Here is a 25542-nt window from a genome sequence, read left to right as displayed (position 1 = left end):
CGACCCCTCACGGTTGACAGCTCTGCAGAAGTTGACGATGGATGGTGAGCTTAAACAGTCTGAGTTTAAGTGTAAGAAGCAAGGAAAAAAAGAAGCAAGACAGAGAATAAGGTGAAACGACGCAAAATTGGTGGAACTCGCTCGGCTGAACAGCCGCTCGGAGGTCTCTCTTTCATCGACCAGCATGTTCAATTGACCAGAGATAAAGGCGAGCGAGCATCAAAGGTGCTTAACACACCGCAGAATACTCTGGGCCACGGCGAGGCACAGACACTCTGATGGCGAACAGCCGGCCCGACGTGTCGGGGTCCTAAACGGTCCGTCCCTAACGAGGAAGGGCAGCAGCTGTTTGAACACGACATGGAGTGTTTGCTTAGCAATGAGTTGTGTTGCAGCTCCTATGCCATTCAGCAGGCCTGGTTTGCCCCTGAATGCACATGACGGCACCGTGAAGAAGGGACGACACGGTGGCGTTAAAGAGAGAGGAGAGCAAATATAGGAGAATGGTGGGAAAAGGTGTGACAAGAGTGATGGAAGGAAAGGAGCATGGCAGAAATCGGTGCCAGGGAAGAAGACGGGAAGTCAGAAGCTGCAAAGTTGAATGGTGGCTGAGATGGAGAAGGTGGGGGTGGGGGGTGGTGGTGGGGGAAGCGGTTGAACAGCGTTTCTAGGTTAGACTTATGATTGGATAATTAAAGGAAGAATAGAGGACATATAGAGGGAACATGATGATAGACATGGATGACATGAAAAGGCAGAGCAATAAGGCACAAGAGGGGGGGCTGGGGGGGTTCTCGTATGCATCAGGAGGGAGAGAGCCAGTTCTATCACAGTGTCATGACGGTCAGCGGTAATGGGCGCTAATAATAAGTTGGGGACAGCTTTATAGCCTTAGAGCCAGGAGGGCACTCAGCACAGCCACAGGGGGTCTGCTGACGGATGTGACTCGCACGTGGTACACACACACACACACGCACACACAGACTAGTCAACAAAACAAACACACACACACTAATGAGGAGCTCGAGGGATGCCTTCAGGGACCGTTCAGTGTAAGGGAGCGGACTGAAATCGAGGCTAGCGCTGTGTGATGATGAGGTCTAAAAGGCCTGAAATTAAGAACCTCCCATTATTGGGACCTTTCGCAACCGTTGGGACCGAGAACAGTTTGTTCTTTGAATTCAATTCAATTCAGTTTATTTGTATAGCCCAATTTCACAAATTACAAATTTGTCTCGGAGTGCTTTACAATCTGTACACATAGACATCCCTGCCCCAAAACCTCACATCGGACCAGGAAAAACTCCCAAATAACCCTTCAGGGGGAAAAAGGAAGAAACCTGGAGGAGAGCAACAGAGGAGGATCCCTCTCCTAGGATGGACAGATGCAATAGATGTAATGTGTACAGAAGGACAGATTTAGAGTTAAAATACATTCAATGAATATGACAGAGTGTATGAATAGTTCATAGTAGGCATATTCCACGATGGAGACCTCCACGATCCATCAGGCAGATGGCGGTGGGGAGGAGGAGTGGCGGAGTCTCAACAGGACAGTGGCGTAGTCATGAGCAGGAATTCCACGACCCAGACGATCCATCAGGCAGATAGGATCTATGCCGTCTCATAGGGTCCGATGACCCCATGAGACGTAAAGTCAAAAGGACTTCCGGGAGAAAGCAGAGTTAGTAACGTGTGATTGAGAGATGAAAATTCATCCTTAAAGAGAGAAAAAGAGGAGATAGGTACTCAGTGCATCCTAAACGTCCCCGGCAGCTATAAGCCTATAGCAGCATATCAGAGGGCTGGACCAGGGCAAACCTGATTCAGCCCTAACTATAAGCTCTGTCAAAGAGGAAGGTCTTAAGTCTACTCTTAAACGAGGTGACTGTGTCTGCCTCCCGGACTGAAATTGGAAGCTGGTTCCATAAAAGAGGAGCTTGATAACTAAAGGCTCTGGCTCCCATTCTACTTTTAAGACTCTAGGAACTACAAGTAGTCCCGCATTTAGTGAGCGTAGCTCTCTAGTGGGGCAATATGGTACGACAAGCTCCTTAAGATATGATGGAGCATCACCAATCAAGGCTTTGTAGGTTAAGAGAAGAATTTTAAAAGTGATTCTTGATTTTACTGGGAGCCAGTGCAGAGCAGCTAGTGCAGGAGTGATGTGATCTCTTTTCTTAGTTTTAGTGAGAACACGAGCTGCAGCATTCTGGATCAACTGGAGGGACCTAAGAGATTTATTAGAGCAGCCTGCTAATAAGGAGTTGCAGTAATCCAGTCTCGAAGTAACGTACGCGTGAACCAATTTTCTGCATCTTTTGAGACAAGATGTGCCTGATTTTGAAATATTACGTAGATGAAAGAATGCAGTCCTTGAGATTTGCTTTACGTGGGAGTTAAAGGACAAGTCCCGATCAAAGATAACGCCAAGATTCTTTACAGTGGTGTTGGATGCTAGAGCAATGCCATCTACAGAAACCACATCACCAGATAATTGATCTCTGAGGTGCTCAGGGCCGATTAAAATTACTTCGGTTTTGTCTGAGTTTAACATCAAGAAGTTGCAGGTCATCCATGTTTTTATGTCTTTAAGACATGCTTGAATTTTACAGAGTTGGTTGCTCTCCTCTGGTTTTATCGATAAATATAGTTGAGTGTCATCTGCATAACAATGAAAGTTTATGGAGTGTTTCCTGATAATATTGCCCAAAGGAAGCATGTATAAGGTAAATAAAATTGGTCCAAGCACAGAACCTTGTGGAACTCCATGATTAACGTTGGTGGTTATCGAGGCGTCATCGTTACAAATACAAACTGAGATCGATCTGATAAATAGGATTTAAACCAAATTAGTGCCGTGCCTGAAATGCCAATCGACTGCTCCAGTCTCTGTAACAGGATGTCATGGTCAATGGTGTCGAATGCAGCACTAAGGTCTAACAAGACCAGGACAGAGAGGAGTCCTTTATCTGCTGCCATTAAGAGGTCATTTGTAATTTTCACCAGTGCCGTCTCGGTGCTGTGGTGTTTTCTAAATCCTGATTGAAATTTCTCAAATAAACTATTATGATGTAGAAAGTCGCACAACTGATTTGCGACCACTTTCTCAAGGATCTTGGAGAGGAAGGGAGGTTAGAGATCGGTCTGTAGTTAGCCAATACCTCTGGATCCAGAGTGGGCTTCTTCAGGAGAGGTTTAATAACAGCCACCTTGAAGGAGTGTGGTACGTGGCCTGTTAGCAGAGACACATTGATAATATCTAATAGAGAGCCGCCAATTAAAGGCAAAACGTCTTTAAGCAGCCTCGTCGGGATGGGGTCCAAGAGACAGGTAGGCGTGTTCAAGTAGAAACCGTTGAAAATAATTGGTCACGGTTGATAGGAGAAAATCCTCCAAATATACACCAGGGCATACAGCGGTTTCCAAGGCCATTCCACTTGAGAACAGATTGGCACTGGTTATGGGCAAGAGATTATTAATCTTGTCCCTAATAGTTAAAATCTTTTCATTAAAGAAGTTCATAAAGTCATTACCACTAAGGTTTATAGGAATGCTCGGCTCCACAGAGCTGTGACTCTCTGTCAGCCTGGCTACAGTGCTGAAGAGAAACCTGGGGTTGTGTTATTTTTCTATTATTGATGAGTAATAGGCTGCTCTGGCATTACGGAGGGCCTTCTTATATGTTTTAAGACTATCTCGCCAAACTAAGCGGGATTCTTCGAGATTAGCATATGCGTTCAAGCTTTCGTGACGTTGCTTCAGTTTGCGGGTCTGAGGGTTATACCAGGAGCAAACCTCCTCTTCCTCACTGTCTTCTTCTTCAGAGGGCTATCGAGTCCAGTGTCATTCTCAGAGAGCCTATGGCACTGTCAACAAGATGATCAATCTGGGACGGACTAAAGTTAGACCAGGAGTCCTCTGTTATATTGAGACGTGGTATCGAATCAAATACAGAAGGAATCGCTTCTTTAAATTTAGCTACAGCACTATCAGTTAGACATCTAGTGTAGAAACTTTTGACTAACGGAGTACACTCCGGTAGTATAAATTCAAAAGTTATGAGGTTGTGGTCTGACAGAAGAGGATTCTGTGGAAGACGTTCAAATGCTCAATGTCAACGCCATAAGTAAGAACAAGATCAAGCGTGTGGCCAAAGCTGTGAGTGGGTTTCTGTACTCTCTGACAGAAGCCAATCGAGTCCAACAAGGAGATGAATGCAGCACTAAGGCAATCATTATCAACATCCACATGGATATTAAAATCTCCAACAATAATAACTTTATCGGTTTTAAGAACCAAACTTGATATAAATTCTGAGAATTCAGATATAAACTCTGAATATGGACCTGGTGGCCGGTACAGAATCACAAATCGAATTGGCTGTAGTGTTTTCCAGGTTGGATGTGAAAGACTAAGAACAAGGCTTTCAAATGTGGTGTAGTGTAATTTTGGTTGAGGATTAATTAATAGGCTCGATTCAAAGATGGCTGCTACTCCACCTCCTCGACCGGTGCCTCGAGGAATGTGAGTATTAATATGACTTGGAGGAGTCGATTCATTCAGGCAGACATATTCTTCATGGCTCAGCCAGGTTTCAGTTAGGCAACATAAATCAATGTGATTATCTGATATTAAATCATTCAGTAACACAGCTTTAGATGACAGAGATCGAATATTTAGGAGACCACATTTAATAGACCTATTTTGTTGCACTGCTGAAATAATTGTGTTAACTTGTATAAGGTTATTGTGTACGACTCCTCTTCTGCTTACTTTTGATTTATTTAATTGAAGTGGCCGTGGGACAGACACAGTCTCTACTCTAAAGTCAAGGGTGGGTAACTGCTCGAATGGAAGAGCAGAGAAGGGTGTTAAACTACAACTCTGAACCCTGGGTTGTCATAGATTAAGTCCGGTGATCAACTTGGTCATATTCGCAGAAATGAGGCGCTCCGTCCAACGTGGGATGAATGCCGTCTCTCCTCATCAGATCAGGTTTTCCCCAGAAAGTCTTCCAGTTGTCTACGTAGCCCACATTATTCGCTGGGCACCACCTCGACAGCCAGCGGTTGAAAGGCGACATTCCGCTATGCGATTCGACTGTCGGCGAATTTGGGAGGGCCAGAGAAAATTACGGTGTCCGACAACGTCTTGGCATAAGCACACACCGATTCCACATTAATTTTAGTGAGTTCCGGCGGCGGGCTCGGCGTCATAGTCCAGTGTCCTCTGTATCTAGCACTCTCAATCTGATCCCATTATGCGGAGAAGCTTCACAAAACGTTATCACAGATGAGACAAAGAGAGCCGACCTCCGGCCCGACAGAGCAGCGAGACACTCAGCTTATTGCACTTGACAGCTTTCAATGAAAAGGGATGATGGATTAATGGATTGGTTTGAGCCTTCATTTAAGACCACACCTCTAAGATCTGGTCTGAGGGCCCACAGTTATCTTTTAATTCTCACTTTTGTGATTACGATTGTGTAATTTCTCCAAACTCTCATCCAGATCTACACAGCAGTCAGCCTGCACCTCTAACTTTTATTAGCTGAATACATGCATAACAGTGAACCTGTTGCCTGTTTGATATATTATTCTCACGCCAGGAATTTAGATTCCATTACCAAGTGTTCTAAATATTAATGTATTCTGGGACAAACATGTTGGACAAATGGGTAATGTATTCCTGTTTGGCATTATGAGTAACAGACGTTATCGTTGCCGGCCAGTATAATTCCCATCATGTTCAACACTACACACTTGGCAGCAGCAATCTTCCGTGGCGAAATATAATGTTGACGTTTTATTTAGTCATGTTCCAGATGGTTTTTTATCACTCTCTTGCTCCTCCAGCCCCATTATCATCTCTTCTCTCATTCTTCATATTCCTTCCATCCTTCATTGTCCCTTTTGAGCAAAAGGAGATGTGGGTGAAAATTAAAAAGGACGTTTGTTTTAATATTGATGGATGACCTTGAAATTTCAATAAACAGATTGTAAAACATTTTAGTTTAATAGCTTGAGTTTTCACTGAAAACCTCTCGCCTCATTTATGATGAGCTCCTTGAACTACACAGAGTTATTCTTCTAAAGGCCTTATGAAGTGCCTTTTTAATTTACAAAATGTACTACGGAAGTCTGGCAATGCAGAGAGCCGGGTGTGGAGTGAGACCGTGATGGAGAGATGGAGATCGGCAGACAGTAACAGCTTGAGATGGTTATTACAAACAGCAAAGAGGATTATTAGGAAGAAAACAACCATCAAAGTTTCAGGAATTTACTTGAGGCTCTATATTTTAGTCATAGTTAGAATATGCTGAATTGATAGCATTGGAATTTTAGTTGGCTCATGAAAGTGTGCATCCTCACTATTAATGTTGCTTGGAGGAGTGCTGGTTGGTAGATTGGGTGGGTTGCCGATCATAAGCATTTTGGTGGATGCTTCTATCTCCTGCTTCCTTAAGCCAAAGTCCAGAAGGAAGCTGCCATTTAAAGGGACGGATCCCACAATATGGATTATTTCATTCTGTCCATCTGTCTCAATTACCTCCCATTTTGCTCCATCTTCATCCAAACATTGTAAATGACCCCCTGTACAGAGGCTGACACCTGTGACCTCTAAGAACATATTGACTGAAGCTGACTGATGCAAGTCACCTAAATTCTTCGACAAGAAAACACAAAGACTACTGCATGAACTCGCCTATTTCCCACCACCGTGAATCTGGTAGAATGGGCGCTGTCAGAAAAATATCACTTATCTATGTAACAACAGTCCAGCATCCTAATATTCACAAATGTATTTTAAGCAATAAAATTCCCAGAGAATACTTTGCATCTTTGCTTTCATAAATGAATTATTAGTTTAATCGACTATTGAAACGGTGAACAGTTAATTATCTGAAGACTAATTGACTAATCTCTGCAGCTGTAATTGCAAAAATAGTTTTGACCAACATTGATTAGTTTCTATCAATCCAATCCTGTCGTTCTGATGGACACACATTGCAATATGTTGCAGGCTTTGACCGAGTGTTTTATGTCCATGTTATTTTATGACATGATTAAATGATCATTGTCATTTAGATATGGGACTACGGTTGACAGCTCTGGAAAAAGAAGCAAGACAGAGAATAAGGTGAACGGCTGAACAGCCGCCGAGGTCTCTCTTTCATCGACCAGCATGTTCAATTGACCAGAGATAAAGGGTGCTTAACACACCGCAGAATACTCTGGGCCATGGCGAGGCACAGACACTGTGACGGCGAACAGCCGGCCCGACGTGTCGGGGTCCTAAACGGTCCGTCCCTAACGAGGAAGGGCAGCAGCTGTTTGAACACGACATGGAGTGTTTGCTTAGCAATGAGTTGTGCTGCAGCTCCTACGCCATTCAGCAGGCCTGGTTTGCCCCTGAATGCACATGACGGCACCGTGAAGAAGGGACGACACGGTGGCGTTAAAGAGAGAGGAGAGCAAATATAGGAGAATGGTGGGGAAAGGTGTGACAAGAGTGATGGAAGGAAAGGAGCATGGCAGAAATCGGTGCCAGGGAAGAAGACGGGATGTCAGAAGCTGCAAAGTTGAATGGTGGCTGAGATGGAGAAGGTGGGGGTGGGGGGTGGTGGTGGGACAGCGTTTCTAGGTTAGACTTATGATTGGATAATTAAAGGAAGAATAGAGGACATATAGAGGGAACATGATGATAGACATGGATGACATGAAAAGGCAGAGCAATAAGGCACAATAAGAGGGGGGGAGGGGGGGCTGGGGGGGTTCTCGTATGCATCAGGAGGGAGAGAGCCAGTTCTATCACAGTGTCATGACGGTCAGCGGTAATGGGCGCTAATAATAAGTTGGGGACAGCTTTATAGACTTAGAGCCAGGAGGGCACTCAGCACAGCCACCACACACACACACACGCACACACAGACTAGTCAACAAAACAAACACACACACACACTAATGAGGAGCTCGAGGGATGCCTTCAGGGACCGTTCAGTGTAAGGGAGCGGACTGAAATCGAGGCTAGCGCTGTGTGATGATGAGGTCTAAAAGGCCTGAAATTAAGAACCTCCCATTATTGGGACCTTTCGCAACCGTTGGGACCGAGAACAGTTTGTTCTTTGAATGGTATCAATTTACCTGATTCCCACCAAAACACATCAGACTGCTCGTGGTAGCTGGCCATGCAGATCATTTTGGTGTCATGTGTTGAGATAATTGACCCTGAAGCATCTGCTTCCAACCTCCATATAATGTAAGCCACTGGCATATTGTTCCTGTCAGAAATCCTTCCTTAAAAATAACAATAATTCGCATTCTTTGCTGTCTACATTTCTTTTTCTATCGACGCTGTGCAAAGCAAACTGCATTATTCTGAGGAAGTGGGATCTTGAGGAAAGAAACAGTCCTAGAGACAAATATGCAGAAAGTTTATCGTATGAACCTGAAATTGTCATTGTGGCGAGATCCCACCAGGAAATTGTTGTCCTTTTTTAAAAATTGGAATCATGAATGAAGTGACCCTTTTTAAGAAGAAGTTATGTGAATTGCATTAAAGTGAGGTGGCCGGACCGAAGATTTCATTATAACGTTTAAAAAAACAAATGGATGGTGACAAGCACGACAGAATCAGAGGGAAAGAAATAAGTCAAGCAGAAGTAGATCTGCTGTCAAATGTAGCCGTCAGATGAGATTATAAAAGCTACACTATTGTTTCGCCGGTGCCTCAGTGTGGCTGGTCCCGAGCCCCCCGTGTTAGTATGTTGCTCGCTTCACCAAACTTTGTGAATGACCTCGAAGCCCCCACCCCCCTCCTTCCCTAACACCATGTGCAATAGTGTTAAAGATCCCATGTTATAAGCATTTGGACTTGGCTCATTCTTGGAAAAACCAAGTTCAAAGTCATCAGTCTCTTCCTTCTGTGACTAGTGACTACTGTATCAAGTCAGCTGTTTTATCAATCCACAATAGCCATTTGTTTAGTTTGTGTTGCTTAATGTCTCATTTCTAGATTTGCAAGGAAACACAAAGGAGTTATATATGTGTATATATATATATATAAACACACATGTGTGTGTCTGTGTGATATTTTCAAACTTGCAGATGGCTCCAGTTCAAATGTCATGACAATTTACATTAGTATTCAAACACTGTTATTACAGTAGAGCTGCAAAGTGGGAGACTTCCAGTGGCAACTAAGGCCACCACACTTATACTGATCCCATTTGGTTCCAGGCTAAACTGGAGATGGTCGTCTGCAAAAGTCGCTGCTGGGCTACTATGATGATTGGTGTGTGTCTGTTTGTCTTAACCCTCCTGTCGCCTTCGGGTCAATATGACCCGATTCAATGTTTCACCCTCCTGTTACCTTTATATTTACTAACATATTTTACCCTTGAGGTCAATATAACCCCAGCTATTAAAATCTCCAGAAAATTATTAGAATTAATATTGTTTTCCAAGTTTAAGTGTGAGGTACTTTATGTTTGTTTGTTGACTCCCGAAAGAACACCGACATTAAACATTGAATCGGGTCAAATTGACCCGAAGGCGACAGGAGGGTTAAGCTGTGTAAAGCACGGAGCAGACTGGTGGGTCTGTGGGATCTAACCAGTAAGAGGCTTAATGTCTGCACTGGGACTGACTGGGCTGGACTCTGGGAGAGGTCAGGACTCAGTCACACTCGAGCATCTACAGTATACTTGTGAGGACATAATGGACTTTGTCTAACCTTTACCCAGGCTGTGTCTAACCTTTACTCTTAATATGTTCAAAAATGGTTTTTTCTTCACAATGTATGAGATAAATAAACATTCTTTCTGGAGATGGGGTTAGAAAACGTGGGCCAAACCTTTTGCGGTATGATTTTCAACAGTAAGACCATGTTCACTTTATTTTGTCCTCACAAAAAGTATATCTTGAATAAGTACCACAGTCCTGACGGCTCTTTGTCCACATTACCAGACAGGCAGACAACGTGGAAAATAATTAATTCAACTGTTGCAATATTTAATTTATTTACTAAATTGGCGTTCTTTCTGGCAATGTAGCAGGACTCTCAACAGAAGTAATCAAATGGAACATAATCCAACAAATATAATCCATCAAATCACACTTCAGGATATTCTCCTACTCATAACTCAGTGGGGGGAAAAAATTATTAAATAAAAACTAGCCGACAGAAATAAAACACATCTTAAAGTTAAGCTAATGTGGCGCTGAGAAATCTTTCACTTTCACTCGATTACTATTATTTTAAGTCATCACTTTCCAGAGATGACCTTACTCTTGATGCCTAAAATTCATATTGGTCCTCTAAAAGATGAAAGCGTGGACACACACACAAAGAGGGACAAACACACACAAACACACACATCCACAAATGATTCAGAGCCATAGTACGCAGAAAATAAGAGAAGCCGACTAAAAGCACGGAGGAAGGAGGAGGGGAAAAACAAGTCAGACAGAGAGACAGAAGGTTGATTAATATGGGCTATTAAGCTTTCACACCAGATCATAGTCTGGTCCCTCTGGCCATATTACAGTGACATGATGAAGCGCCTGTATTAGCCATGGGAGAGTGCTAGTGATGCAGATAATAGCCACCTCCCAGGAGACTTGCAGAGGGAATTAATGCTGCTGTCTGACACGCACACACACACGCGCGCACACACACACATGAACACTGACGGAAACATTTACATATATGAACACACGCACACACACGCGCTTGAACACTGACGGAATCATTTACATATATGCACACATGCAGACAGGAACGCACACACATATACACGCTTTATGGAGGTATGGCTGTGCACTACACGCTGATGAACACACTAAGTACAGGTAAATTAATCTTTTTTGCTGACAAGAACTCTGCCCCTAATTAATGTTAAATACATATTAGACCCGCATATCACTGTCTCAGTCTTTTCTGTCTGTTGCAGTAGGAGAAAACAAGATGAAAGGGATGAGGATCCCCCCCGCACCCCACACACACAAACACACTTTATTCCCTGTCAGCGTGTGGTTATAACCACGTCAGCCTCGCAAACAGGTTCATTTCCTTGGTTATCATTCATCAATGTATTAGTATCATATCTGGGTATTATCCAAAATATTCTGATATTGGCACAGATATCAGTTTTGTTGATGCCATTTTTACTAAGCGTTGAACTTCAGTAGAATTCTGAGGTTCTTCCTCTACTTCATTTCACAACAGTGGGAAATATTTAACTCATTAAACCACTGATATTTATCCTACAGTTGTTCATTACTTGTTAGCTTAGGATTCCACATAAACAAAATGAACATTTTTTATTTAGTTACATGCCAATTGATAACAATTGACGCTATGGGTAAAAAGAAGATGGAAATTCATGCGATTCAAGAAGATTTTGACCTTTTCTTGACTTGACCGATCGATCCCAAATCGAAATCAAATGGTCCCAGTTAATAACCAATCATCCCTTTTTTGTTATTGCGAGGACACGCATACAAATAAATAAATAAATAAATACACATATAAATCATATTAAATACAATGCAAAGTTTGAGATTCAACCTTGTGGGCTTGTGACAATACAAGAGGTGTGTCACATTTTCACATTTCCAGAAATTGTTCTCTTATTTAAACAAATGTTTAAAGCTTAAAAAGGTACATTTATCTACAATTTCACAAGAATTAAAGTCTAAACTGAATATGATTTTGTGTATCAGAACTCCTTTTCCCCCCTTCGCATGTCATGACAGCTGAACTGTATCTTATGACCCGACAACGGGGGCACGACCAAACTACCATAGTGTATAAAACGTAGTCGCTGTATTTTACTGTATAACTGTAAAATGCTACTTATACGTTGATGCATCGCTTTCAACAATTTAATGGTGTAACATATAATAATAATATATCAATCACAAGGGATAATTTACTTTCTACAGTTTGTACATGAACATGATTTAAAATGCAGGAATTCTACTTGTAATGGAGTTTTTTCACACTGCTGTTCTGGTACTTTTAGTCAAGTAACGGAGCTTAATGCATCGTCCACTTGTCGGTCAGAGCCAAACAAGGAATGAGGTTGTATACGGCCGTCTCCACCTCCCTGTCTTCAAATGGAAGTCATCCTGTTATGTTGTATATTCCCTCTCTTCTGTGCTCTTTCCTCATGATCCCCCCTCTGTTCTCTCTCTCAGTGGGAGGAGATCGGGGAAGTGGACGAGAACTACGCTCCGATCCACACTTACCAAGTGTGCCGGGTCATGGAGCAGAACCAGAACAACTGGCTCCACACCAACTGGATCCTGACCGAGGGCGCCCAGCGCGTCTTCATCGAGCTCAAGTTCACCCTGAGAGACTGCAACAGCCTGCCCGGCGGGGTCGGGACCTGCAAGGAGACGTTTAACATGTATTACTATGAGACGGACTTGGGCGAAGAGGAAATGGAGGACGGCGAGATGAGGGATGGAACGGGGATGTCGGAGGAGGAAAACCGGGCGATGAAGGAGAGCCGATACATCAAAATTGACACCATAGCAGCCGACGAGAGCTTCACGGAGCTGGACCTCGGGGACCGCGTGATGAAACTCAACACCGAAGTCCGCGACTTGGGCCCCTTGACTCAGAAGGGCGTCTACCTGGCGTTTCAGGATTTGGGGGCCTGTATTGCGTTGGTCTCCGTGCGCGTTTTCTACAAACGCTGCCCGTTTCTGGTGAAGAGTTTGGCCAAGTTCCCTGACACCATCCCGGGCTCGGAGGCCTCGCAGCTGGTGGAGGTCGTGGGCCGCTGCGTCAATAACTCCCTGCCTTTGTATGAGCCTCCCAGGATGCATTGCAGCACGGAGGGAGAATGGCTGGTGCCGATCGGGAAGTGCGTGTGCCAGTCGGGATTTGAGGAAATCAACGGATCGTGTCAAGGTAAGAGGATGATTATTGGAGAAGTGGTGAGAATAGCTGGTTTACTGAATCATCGATTACTTTTTTTGAATTGACAGCAGTTTCACTTCAAATCATCTCACTGGGTTCACATGTTTGTTCTTTTTTGAGTTTGTGTGTACGTGACTGTTTGCTTTGGGTTGCAATCTTCATCCCGTTTGTTTATTTTTACATCCATGCACACATTGGTTTTTAGCATTGTGTGCTTGACAGTGTGTGCACCGACGGTTTTATTCTTTGACTCAGTGTTTCTTGCCGTGCGTCTGTGTGCATCTCTTCGCGGAGGGAATTCCCCCGAGTCCGGCAGCACTTTGCCGCTCCGACTCGAGCCCAAACATTCCCACCGATGACCTTAACTGCCATTTCCACGGGCGCCCAGGTCCTCTCTTATTTTCCTCCCCTTCACTCCTCTCCAATCTTCCCCTGCGCCGTCTTTTAAATTACTCAATCTTCAGACTCAAAACACTAGACTCTACTTGAGCAACCGAGAGCATCTCTGAGTGGCGTGGCGGAAATTTCAGAAAAGATTACAGCAAAGTTATAATAGCGCCGTGAAGCCTGGAACATCGAAATGTGTGATTATTTGGTCGCTCTCGAGTGTTTCATCTCCACCAATCGAGTGTCATCCTCGAGCGATGAACACAAAAATTGGTCCCGCTACACACGGCCGACTCTTGAACACCACATTTTTTGCTTTATTTCTCTAGCTTTTCTAATTTGTGTGCATGAGCATAAATCATGTATTGGCTTTTTAAGAGGGAGGTTGTTTGGTGGTGTTCAAGGCTCCGTGCTTTCAGGGAGCACTTCACAAATCAGATATTCTATTGAATTCATCACACCAAGCCTCCAGAAGTAGCAGCATAATAATAAACCATGGTGTAGTAAAGTGTGCACTATCTCCAGCTTAACTCCGTCAGACATGGAGTCTCTGTGGAGAGATCATTAGGGGGAGCTGTCAGAGCGCCACTGGCCTGCCTGAAGTCATACTGCCACCGGCTGTCCGGTAACGCAGACAGTTACAGTTATAGTTTTTTCCGGTTGTGGCCATGAGTATTAACAAAAAAAAACATCAAACCAATTTGTGTTGTGTTCATGAGAGAAGCAGCTTTGAGGATGTTATGTAACTGTGTACTGTACTCAAACGGAACATAGTATTACTCAAAGGGAACATAGTATATGTTGCGTTTGAGTAAAGTCTTTATGTTTGTAGAAGAAAAAAACTCAGAATACGAAGAAATTTATATCTTTGGTATTGCCATAAACATTTCTGACATTTTGGGCTCTTGGATTGGACTTCTAGTTTTCTGCATGATTGACAATGTGCCTCAGTTGTTGACCTACTAAAGCTTTTACGATAGTACACCACATAATGCCGACTGCAGTTTTGTTCTCTCCAACTCGGAGTTACTGGCACTTTGTCGGTGGTTCGTATCAACCACCACCTTCATCGAGCCTCAAATATCCATCCAACTAATTAGATTAGTGGTTTTGGACAGACGCCAAAGATCCTCATGGTTTGACTTTTTCTCTCTAACGGTTGGATGGATCATTGTGTACGTTGACACAGATATTCCAACATATACTCTCACCCAGCTGCTCAAATACAGCAGCTTACACACAGTGGCCCTGAGTATTCAAAGTAGTCACGCTGATGTTTGGTTTCCCGCAGGACACCAACACTGGTCTCCTGGGTGAAAGTCCCGTGATTGTTTGACCCATCCCTCCGTTGTGAGCTTTAGCGAGCTGACGGTAGCAGTAGGTAGCCTCTGTAAGTGCAGCCTCACAGAGCCACACGCATGGCTGTCGATTCTTGGTATTAATATTCTTAATGGTTCGTTGAATTAAAATACTTTTTGAAAATTATTATTTACTGTCAGCTGTATGTGCAATATCTGTTTGTGTAGACTTTGTTGCAGTTATAGAAGTATGTGTTTTAGCAGCACTTTAAACTATGAAATCAAGCACAGGAAAAAGGTAAATTAAATGCATAGATTTATAAAGAGTATATATTTAGAATGTTTTCCCTGTTCGAGATTTAGATATATTATTATTTTTATTTTTTATGATTAGGCCTATATTTGATCTTAACCTGTATGATGTTTTTGTGATAACAATTTTCTCCCTTAGTGATGGCTTGTAATATCTGGCCACAGGGACTGCGGTTGAAATGTAGCCTTAGCTAAGACTGACATATTTACCCCTGGGTTGATTGATGTGTACGGCCCCTGTTCAAATAAATACATGAATAAAATACAATAAAATTAAGTGTCATCGGCATAGTGTGCAAAAGGCCATAAACCCAAAATGAAGGAAATCATGTTTCTAATCTTCATGATGATGGGCAGATGATGCTAAATGATTATTCACAATAATCAGAAGCCTATTAGTATGCTTAAAATGTATTCACACTTTTTCATGGAGAAAAAAACCATTACGCGTGTGACTGGAAAGGTTGTTGTGTGTGTATGGAGCTGGTGTGGGCAGCAGCGAAGATTAAAACAGTATTTTTTTGTTTCATCAGATATCAATTAAAAACCACAAGTGAGTCTCTTCTGGTATAGAACAAGCTCAAAGGAGACGGACGGAAAGTGGCATTCCATTTGAACCTCTGTCCGCCAAAGTGGTGCGACGGCGTCGGTCAGATGACGATGTGATTATAGTCTGACCCGGCCACCGTGTTTCTTTCATGACCCGTTTTCTGGCCAGAGGCGTTGCAACGGAGGAAAACTGAGGTGCCAGTAGGACGAAATCATTTTAATTTTAATGATTTTTGCATTCCATGAAGATGAAGCTTTGTGATATGCAAATGTGTTCAATTGGTTGAACGTTGAGAATGAAAAACATATCTGTTGGTCGCAGTAGAATTGATTGATTTTCTTTTTTGTTGTATCGTGGTCCATACGTACAGCCGAAAGAAGTAAACCGACTTACTCGTGAGCCGTCTGAGTAGAAACACCCTCTGAGCAATTGTTGAAGCGACGAGATGGTTTTTTCAGTTCTGCATGCAGACGAGAACGACGGCCTTTGAAAGAGTCTACAGAGAGAAACATGGCAGGATTTCCTCTCTGAGCTTTGTAACTAAGTGTTCTCTGCTTCGGAAAACACTTGTTCGTGTGCGTTTCGCTCGTTCGCATTGCAGTATTAAGAGTCCAAATTCCCTTTTGAAAGCTTGCCTGGACTCCACACGGCCTCTTTGTGTATTTTAGAGACGGATTCTGCTTTTACATCAGTCTCTCTAGATATAAAAACCTGCACTGGGTCCAGTGGTTTCATACCTACTCTATTATGTCTATTTTGCCCTCGCACTGAATATTGCCGTCTTTATTATATGGAAAAAAAGAAAACTGTTTGAACAAAGACATTCAATATTGATAATAACCAACTTCTATTTTACGGCCTGTTCAGCCGTTGGGGCTTTAAGCATCTTTGTTTTACAGTCGTCGGTGAGTCAGTGGGTTGCAGGTCGGAGTACAATGTGGCTGCATGTGCTGCCTAGTAGAGCGTGATTCAACGCAGCCTCGCTGGATGTAGGACAGAAATCGTTACTTACAGTTCTTCCTCCCCCGCTTTCTCATCTCAAGTTCTTTGTCTCACTCATTTGCTTTCTGTCTACACCTCCCTGTGCTGTCCTCCTTTCCTGTCTTTCTATCTCTCAATTTTTCTTTATCACTCATTGCTTCTCCCTCCCACTCTTCCAATTTGCTGTTGCCACTTTCTATCAGCACTCTCCAGGGACACTTATCTAAAACATTTTTTTAAATCCATCAACAATCTTATGTCTTATTAGTCTATTTACTCACAATAGTACACCTGTGTTTATGGAATACATTTAACCACAATACACCAGAATTAGGAGTTTCCATAGCGGGGGAAATACTGAAGATTGTTGGACATAACACTCACTGCACAGTAACATCTGTCCACAAATGCTTTGTGGACTGGTGTTGTTGTTCGCTGCTCTGTTCTGCTATTGTCCGGACTCCGTGTTTTGTTTATTGGAGTACTGTTTGTGATCTACTCGTATGGCATCGGAGGATTAAACTGATCCTCTGTTTCCATAGTATGCGTTCATTTGAGTGCCAGAGTTGCAAAAGTTGCACACAGACGGTGCCAACATTTACATACGAAGCGTATGGCGACACTGTCTCCTGACACCGGGGATGTTTGTTATTGTGTCGGATCACTTCTAAAGATATTGCATGTGGTTGTGTGAGATGTATGCGTGTATGTATATATATTTATATATATATATGCTCCACTTTAGCTGGGATAATTGGTGATGGCCTGCAACACTGTCAGCCCAGTGAGACTAAAGAGGGGGGATGGGGAGGAGGGGAGTGCATCCACGGCTAGATGGATGGATAGAGGGACGGATGAGAGGATTACAGAGGGTGGGGTGGCGGGGTGGCGGGGGGAAGTGATGGGACAACAAGGAGACCCAAGATAAATTGAAGGTTTCTCACCACAGGGTGTGAGGGCAGAGAGACAGAGATGGATGAGTGTTGTTTCAGCAGTGATTGCAATAGAGGAAGGATAACTGAGGATAGAACTGGGCAGATGGATGAGGGACGAGTGTGGGGTGGGAGAGGGAGGGGGGGTGTATTGTAGATTGAGTTCAGCCTCGCAGATGTGATTTAGGCTGAATGAACACTCGAAGGAATGTGGGAATAATGTCTGAATGAAACATTGGAGCAATGTGTAAATTGCATGTTGGGTTCTTGGAATAAGAGCTGAATGGTTTGGATCATATTCGTGGTATGATGCGTGCGTGGAGCATGATTAATCCTGCCTATGAAATTGACTTGGAATAAGGTACAACATTACAGATAATGTTGTCAATTATTCTAAGCCAATTTCTGTCATTGTTTGATCATTTGTTGACTGTGTGTAGTCTTGGCTGCCAGGACTGCATTAAACCCTCCGCTGGATTTGGCTTCTCCGTCTGACCTCCAGTAATAGAAGATGAAAGCCACAATACTATACTACGACTAAACCTTAATATCATTTTAACATATAAATTTAAAACATGTAACTCAGATTTGATCATTCTTTAAGTGACAAATGTAGCTGATTATGTAGCAGCATGCTGACCAGAGACCTGGATAAGGTGTTCATCTTGATACAAGTTGGGTTGGTCAGAACTAATTTACGAGATTTCTGGCTTTCTGAGGATAGGATATGTTACTTTCACTTGAAAAAATTAAAATACTCATCATCAAAACCATACATATACAAACCATTAAAACAAATGGGGGAGTAAGGAAGTGAATGATTGATTGTTTGTGTGAATGATGGGATTTTGGTTACAGACAATGTTGCTGTAGTGAAACGTGAGTAAAAAAAAATTATCAAAAAAAGATGGATGAAAGGTTGAATGGAGTGTGATGGAATATTTGTCACATGAGCTGAGTGACATGTTGTAATGCCACTAAAAGAGCTAAGTGGCACACGGTCATGATGGAATAAGGCCTGGAATTCATTGTTGGTCCAATGGAATAAGGGCTAAATTGGATGATGGAAAGATGGAATAAGAGTGAATGCCATGTTGAGAAGATGAAATAAAGACTCAATGGAATCCTGACTGACAGCTTTGTGACGTTCGTATTCAGGCTACACTGGATTCAAGTGACAGAAGAAAAGACTTGGGGGGGGGGGGGGGGGGGCGGATGCAGAGAAGAAGTAAAAGGATGACTGCAGAAGATGAGTAATATGAACGACAACGAGCACGACTGATGGCGTCATCAATTAAAATAATCGTACGAAATGATGAGCTGCCGCTCACTGGGGGACGAACAATACCCCGGAGCATTCCGTTCCTCGAGCGCCGTCTTCAGTGTGTCACGGCTGGAGCTGGATCCCCCTCGACAATACTTTGTTTCAGTGTCGGGGCTCCCCTGATGTTCCTCCGTGTTTGCCTGCCTGTCACTTTAGCGTTATTTCAAACTCTATCTGGGCACGGCGGTGCTGCCATCAGCAACTGTCTCACTGGTGGAGTAATGCGGGGGAGCTTTCTTGCCTTCTCCCCCTCGGGAATTTTAGGAGTAGCGAACCAGCGGCTCACAGTTTCAGTGTGGGCCCTGCGGTTGATGGTGACGATGGTATTGCAGAGGCTCGGGTAACACGAGAAATACACACACCCATTCAAAATGCGCTGGTACGGGTCTGACTTCCAACACCTCCTGGCCATGGGTTGCTTTCGTTAATTAATTCGGTTCGCTATTTATAAATTTTTTCTTCTTCTTTGTGTCGAGCTAAACTTTTCACCCATCTCGCACAAGAGAAAGTAATTTGTTTGGGAAAAAAAAGTGTAATGTTTCTATTTCTCATTAGTTATTTTTTGCTCATTTAACCATCAATATTAGCCCCCGTGTCATGGTTGCAACTGAGACATGCAGATGCAAATGTCTTAATCTGAACCCGCTGAACCTGAATGGCGTCGCCAGTCTTATATTTGCTCCCTGCAGCTATTGCCGTGTGCCTTTTTGGAATTGTCGCTTTCGGTATTCAGAAGGCTTTACTCATCCCTCAGTTCAGATGGAAAGACGTTGTGAATTGCAAAAATCTGCAAGTGGCAGGAAGCCTTTCTTTGATTCCGTCATCTCCTGAAATATGAATCGACTGGATTTATTGCATAAAGAGCTGCCATTCATCTTTTAAGATCCTGTTCAATTGGAAGCTGCTTCCGGACTTCTTTCAATACACTCCGCTCTCTCTCTCTATCCTCCACATCTTCCTTCTTAGCCCCCTCTCCATCACCCCATCATCTCAACGTGGTGATGCTGTCATGACAACTAAAGTGCTTCCTGAGTGCTTGTTGGGTAAACTGACTTTCCCAGAAGTGCTTCCTCCCTGTACCCCTCCCCCCTGCTAACATGCACACATATTCACATGTTGTGTGTTATACTTGTGAAGACACCAATTGACCTTGTGCATTCCATAGCATCTTCAGCCATAATCAACATAACTAGGTGCCTATCTGCATTTGACCTAACCGTAACCTAAATCTAACCTCACCTCTAAAACCAAGTCTAAACCCTCAAACACCTCTTTGAAGAAATGTTGGCCAGACGCAGTGTCCTCTCAAAGATATGAGTTCACACAGACACACACACTCCTGCAGTTTGAAATATTAATAAAATGCTTCATTCAGCAGAGCCAGCTACTTCCCATGAAAGCCCGGTCGTCTCCGGAGGTCCAGTCAGCGCTGGCCTGTGGGACTGGTTGGTTAGACTGGTAGTTGTGGACACGTTTGATGCATTTAAGTCATCCGATGAGTTTCCCAGATGATACGCTTCGACAAAACAATAACAGGTTGACATTTAGATTAAAAAAAATAATAATTTTGTCCTTGAACTTTCTTTAGAAGTCTGGAAAGAGGTTGTTGAAAAACATGCACACTTGGATTCAGATGGAGTAGAATTTTGATTGCATATATGCATGTTTTATTTTACCTTACTGACGCTCTCCTTACCTGGGGGGGTGAAACGCTGTATGAACTTGCGTTTGCCTCTACATTTTTTTAATTCAAACTTTGATATATATTGCCATGCGCCGTGAGAAAAATATACAGTCACTGTAAAATATGCTGGCTATACACAAATGTGTCGTCTCTAAATTACAACATCTGGCTGTTAAGAAATACATCAAAACACATTTTCCTGGCAATGGAGTGAAAGTGCAAACAGCATCTGGTGAATAAAGGTTGAGATGTAATATTGATGTGCCAAATGGCCCGCATACTTCCATTTAAATGGGTCAAAATAAATTATTATTATTCGATCTCGTAACCGATTTCGCACCCTTATGTCTGACCCGACAGCCCCTCCACCTCCAGCACACGTCTCAGGAGTATTGTAACGGCACTGAGATCCTGACCCCTGGACACCTAATCTGTGGGCCCTTGTGTTGCGTTTTTGCAGTTGTGCGTTCGTACATTTATCAAGTAGATCACAAAAAAAACAAAGCTGAAACGGCATTGTTGGTAAGCATCACTTGACACTTGATTCAACATGATGATGTATTGCTAATGTTTAATCTCTCCCTACTGGGGGAATACGTTGATTAATGTTGGAAAGCTCATGTGACCTGGCGGACCTCTGGGTGTTGGCTTGTGGCCTGAGAATAAATGGGTGCTGAACAATGACCACCATCTCCGCCTCCAAACAGACAGGAAACCCCATTGACTTGATTGTGTATTGTTGCGGTATTATCCACTGGCTTTGTTTGTGTTCACACACAGGCAGAGACAAATATGAGCGTGCATCACCATGCGCACAAACGCAGCAATGCAACAGTAATGCATGAAGGTATGACAACACCATTCATGCAAACACGCACAACTAGACACGCACACACAACACACATGCTTTGTTTATGTTCCTTTGGGCCGGCGGCTCGCTGTGGGACAAATGCAGGAACAGGATATTTACTGCGTTTCCTTGTCTGATTTATTTGTTCACAAAAGTATCTGAGAATATCAATGTGGGCTTTGTCGAAACTCGGCTTCACCATGTTTGGGCTTTCTTCTGTCAAAGTTCACTTCAATGCCAATCCTGCTGAATCCGTGCACAGTTGGAAGAGTGACAGACGATGGAAATATGAGTTCATGTCACGTTCGATAAATAGTGCGAGACATTTGTTCAGTTTTTTGTTGTTATTTTGTCTTACTTTAAAGCTCCGTTTGAAATTCAGTGTTAGAATGTAACGACGGTAAGAGTAATTTAAATATTGTTTGCGCAATGAAGAACAATCTTCCTTGGGCATGTCTATTTTATGTTACGTTATACTTCTACTACACTTAATGTCTCCAAAAAATGACACTTTTTAATCCGCATTCATTGGCCGATTATAGCTGCACAAACTCTGCAGTTCATCTTCACACAACCTACGTTAAGCATGTGATATGATGCATTGCTACCCAACAGCATAGTTACCTTCGCATTGAAAATGCGGAAGGTTATGTTTTGATCGCCGTGTATTTATTTATTTATTTATTTGTATGCGTGTTATTCGCAGAACAAAAAAAGTTTTAAACCGAATCGCATGAAATTTGGTGGGATGAGTGGTTATTATCCGGGGACCATTTGATTAGATTTTGGGATCAATCGGGTCAAAGGTCAAGGTCATGGAAAGGTTAAAATCTTCTTTTTACCATAGCACGGTCAATTTTTATCCAATTGGCAACTAATGCCAAAATGTTCATAATTCACTGCCCAATCTTGTGATATGCGAAGGTATGCGCTCTCCCGAGTGCCCATTCTAGTTCAAATTGATTCACAGTGGCCCTTAACTTTAACTTCTGTTCCACCACCCCTCCATCTCCCCCCTTTCGAGTGTGCCTCTCTCCCTCTGCCTTTATCGCTTACTCCTTCTAATCCCACCAAAAGACAGCCAGTCATATAAATCAACATGTTTACAATAAAATGTTTCCAATTAAAGAGGACGCTCGTTAGGGAGCATCAACAGACACCGCTGGATCCTTAATTGCTTGGGATGCCAGTGTGTGTGATGCATATTAATTACGTATTAACCTCACACACACACACACATACGCAAATGGTTGCAGGCACATTAGTGTGTGTTGCATATTAATTACCTATTACCCTTTGTGCTGTGCATTAAGAGCTGCGTGGCATCAGAAAGACAGCTTGCCCAAGGGCAACACACACACACACACACACACACACACACTAATGCCACCAACGTTGTTTATTCACATTGCATTCTCAATGAAGAATGAGCCGTTTCAGCCAGCCGCCCATGAGTCATGACCATAACTAATCTCACCACAGCAAGAGTGTGCATGTCCGTGTTTGCTCAGATACAAAGATGAGTGAGCGTGTCCCTTTAAGACAATTTACCAAGCAAAGCACCTCATCCATAGACCTAAGCCTTTCCTTTCATCTGGAGACGTTTCATCCGAGCATCTAACAGGATGAGTAATGAAGAGATGATTAAATTAAGTGAAGGAAATTAATTATTTCAAAATATAAAGAAAATAAATTTTTTCGAGGCGAGTAAGACTGTGTTTGAGAGTGGCGATATATGGTACTGCTCTTTTAAAGACTTAAGAAGTCACAACTGGGTGTATATGCTCCATAGATGTATTATTTGTGTGTTTATAAGTCACATAGCATTGTTTGATCTTTTAAAAAAGACTTGAAAGTCAACGGCAATGCTAACGGCTCCATCGTCATCCCTCCATAGCTAAATGATTACATCAGCATGCAAAGTTACAGACAGTGGCGACGTGCTGATGTCTCATAATAATAATTACTGTGCTCAATTCTTGATTTAGCGTGTTGGCGAGTGAACATTTAAATGAATTGAAGCAAAAAGCTGAGCCTGATAGGAATGGTCATTAACTTTGCAGATATTAGGTCAGGGGTGAAAGCATTGGACATGTAGAACCATCGAAATGATGTTGGCTCAAGATGAATAGTTATTAAATCGCCCAAATGAATGCCATCCATAGAGCCATACTAGTTGCACTATAACATCTGTAAAATATCTAGTTTCTTCAAATCACTAGATGCATATTGGAATTCAAGCTTATTGAAAGGTGTATAGGTTTATCATTTAGAGTAGAGACATTACAGATGGTTTCCATGTGGTCCATACAGTTTAAATGAAAGCGCTAATAAGTGACATGCACATTAATCCAGTTGACCTTTCATGAATCTAATTTAGTCGACTTGTTTTTCTTTTCCCGACAGCCGCACCACAAACTGTAAGGCTCCCCTCCAGCGCTCTGATTCCACACTGAACATGCATGTTCTTATTCACTCCCTGTGGCATTTTAAGCACATCCAACGTTCAGCCTTCAGCTGGCTGCTCTGACCTTAATGCCCCCTTTAGCCTGTGGGTGGTAAATCCTTAGACAAATAGTTAAACGAAAACAGTCAAACGGAGCAGGCTATATATATATATATATACAGTGCATCCGGAAAGTATTCACAGCGCTTCACTTTTTCCACATTTTGTTATGTTACAGCCTTATTCCAGAATGGATTAAATTCATTATTTTCCTCAACATTCTACACACAACAACCCATAATGACAAAGTGAAAACTGTTTTTTGCACATTTTTGCACATTTATTAAAAATAAAGAACGAAAACATAACATGTACATAAGTATTCACAGCCTTTGCTCAATACTTTGTTGAAGCACCTTTGGCAGCAATTACAGCCTCAAGTCTTCTTGGGTATGATTCCACAAGCGTGGCACACCTATTTCTGGGCAGTTTCTCCCATTCTTCTTTGCAGAACCTGTCAAGTTCCATCAGGTTGGATGGGGAGCGTCGGTGCACAGCCATTTTCAGATCTCTCCAGAGATGTTTCAAGATTCAAGATTCAAGATTCAAGATTTTGTCACACACACACACACACATACATGAAGGTGTGACACAAGTGCAGCAAGGAAGCAAAGAATGTGCAAGGCAACAAGTTTACAACAAAAACACAAACAACACAACACAATATTTACAGTGTGTGTGTGTGTGTGTGTGTGTGTGTGTGTGCCTAAGAGGGGCAGTTGTGTGGGTCTATGTGGGGGTCCTGGTGAGGTCGGAGTTCAATCGGGTTCAAGTCAGGGCTCTGGCTGGGCCACTGAAGGACATTCACAGAGTTGTCCCGAAGCCACTCCTTTGTTATCTTGGCTGTGTGCTTCGGGGCGTTGTCCTGTTGGAAGATGAACCGTCGCCCCAGTCTGAGGTCCAGAGCGCTTTGGAGCATGTTTTCATCAAGGATGTCTCTGTACATTGCTGCATTCATCTTTCCCTCAATCCTGACTAGTCTCCCAGTTCCTCCCGCTGAAAAACATCCCCACAGCATGATGCTGCCACCACCGTGCTTCACTGTAGGGATGGTATTGGCCAGGTGATGAGCAGTGCCTGGTTTCCTCCAGACATGACGCTTGGCATTCAGGCCAAAGAGTTCAATCTTTGTTTCATCAGACCAGAGAATTTTGTTTCTCATGGTCTGAGAGTCCTTCAGGTGCTTTTTGCAAACTCTAGGCGGGCTGTCATGTGCTTTTACTGAGGAGTGGCTTCCGTCTGGCCACTCTACCAAACAGGCCTGATTTGTGGAGTGCTGCAGAGATGGTTGTCCTTCTGGAAGGTTCTCCTCTCTTCATAGAACAACGCTGGAGCTCTGTCAGAGTGACCATCGGGTTCCTGGTCACCTCCCTGACTAAGGCCCTTCTCCCCCGATCGCTCTGTCTGGCTGGGCGGCCAACTCTAGGAAGAGTCCTGCTGGTTCCAAACTTCTTCCATGTCCGGATGATGGAGGCCACTGTGCTCATTGGGACTTTCAATGCTGCAGAAATCTTTCTGTACCCTTCGCCAGATCTGTGCCTCGATACAATTCTGTCTCGGAGGTCTATAGATAATTCCTTGAACTTCATGGCTTGGTTTATGCTCTGATATGCACTGTCAACTGTGATACCTTATATAGACAGTTGTGTGCCTTTCTCAATCATGTCCAATCAACTGAATTTAGCACAAGTGGACTCCAATCTCACATCTCAAGGATGATCAGTGGAAACAGGATGCACCTGAGCTAAATTTTGAGTGTCATGGCAAAGGCTGTGAATACTT

General features: G+C 43.1%; 1 protein-coding gene across 1 annotated transcript in view; it reads left to right on the top strand.

Annotated features, from left to right (window-relative positions):
• Nucleotides 1-25542, top strand: part of LOC130205218 (ephrin type-A receptor 5) — a 68396-nt gene that overhangs the window by 8170 nt on the left and 34684 nt on the right. Inside the window, exon 3 of the mRNA XM_056432442.1 lies at nt 12207-12927. Within this exon, the coding sequence (XP_056288417.1) occupies nt 12207-12927 (721 nt within the window). The remainder of the gene's footprint in view (nt 1-12206; nt 12928-25542) is intronic.

Source organism: Pseudoliparis swirei, chromosome 15 (genome assembly GCF_029220125.1).
Source record: "Pseudoliparis swirei isolate HS2019 ecotype Mariana Trench chromosome 15, NWPU_hadal_v1, whole genome shotgun sequence".
NCBI lineage: Eukaryota > Metazoa > Chordata > Actinopteri > Perciformes > Liparidae > Pseudoliparis > Pseudoliparis swirei.
Note: the sequence above shows the minus strand (reverse complement) of the source record. Positions and strands in the feature narration are given on the sequence as shown.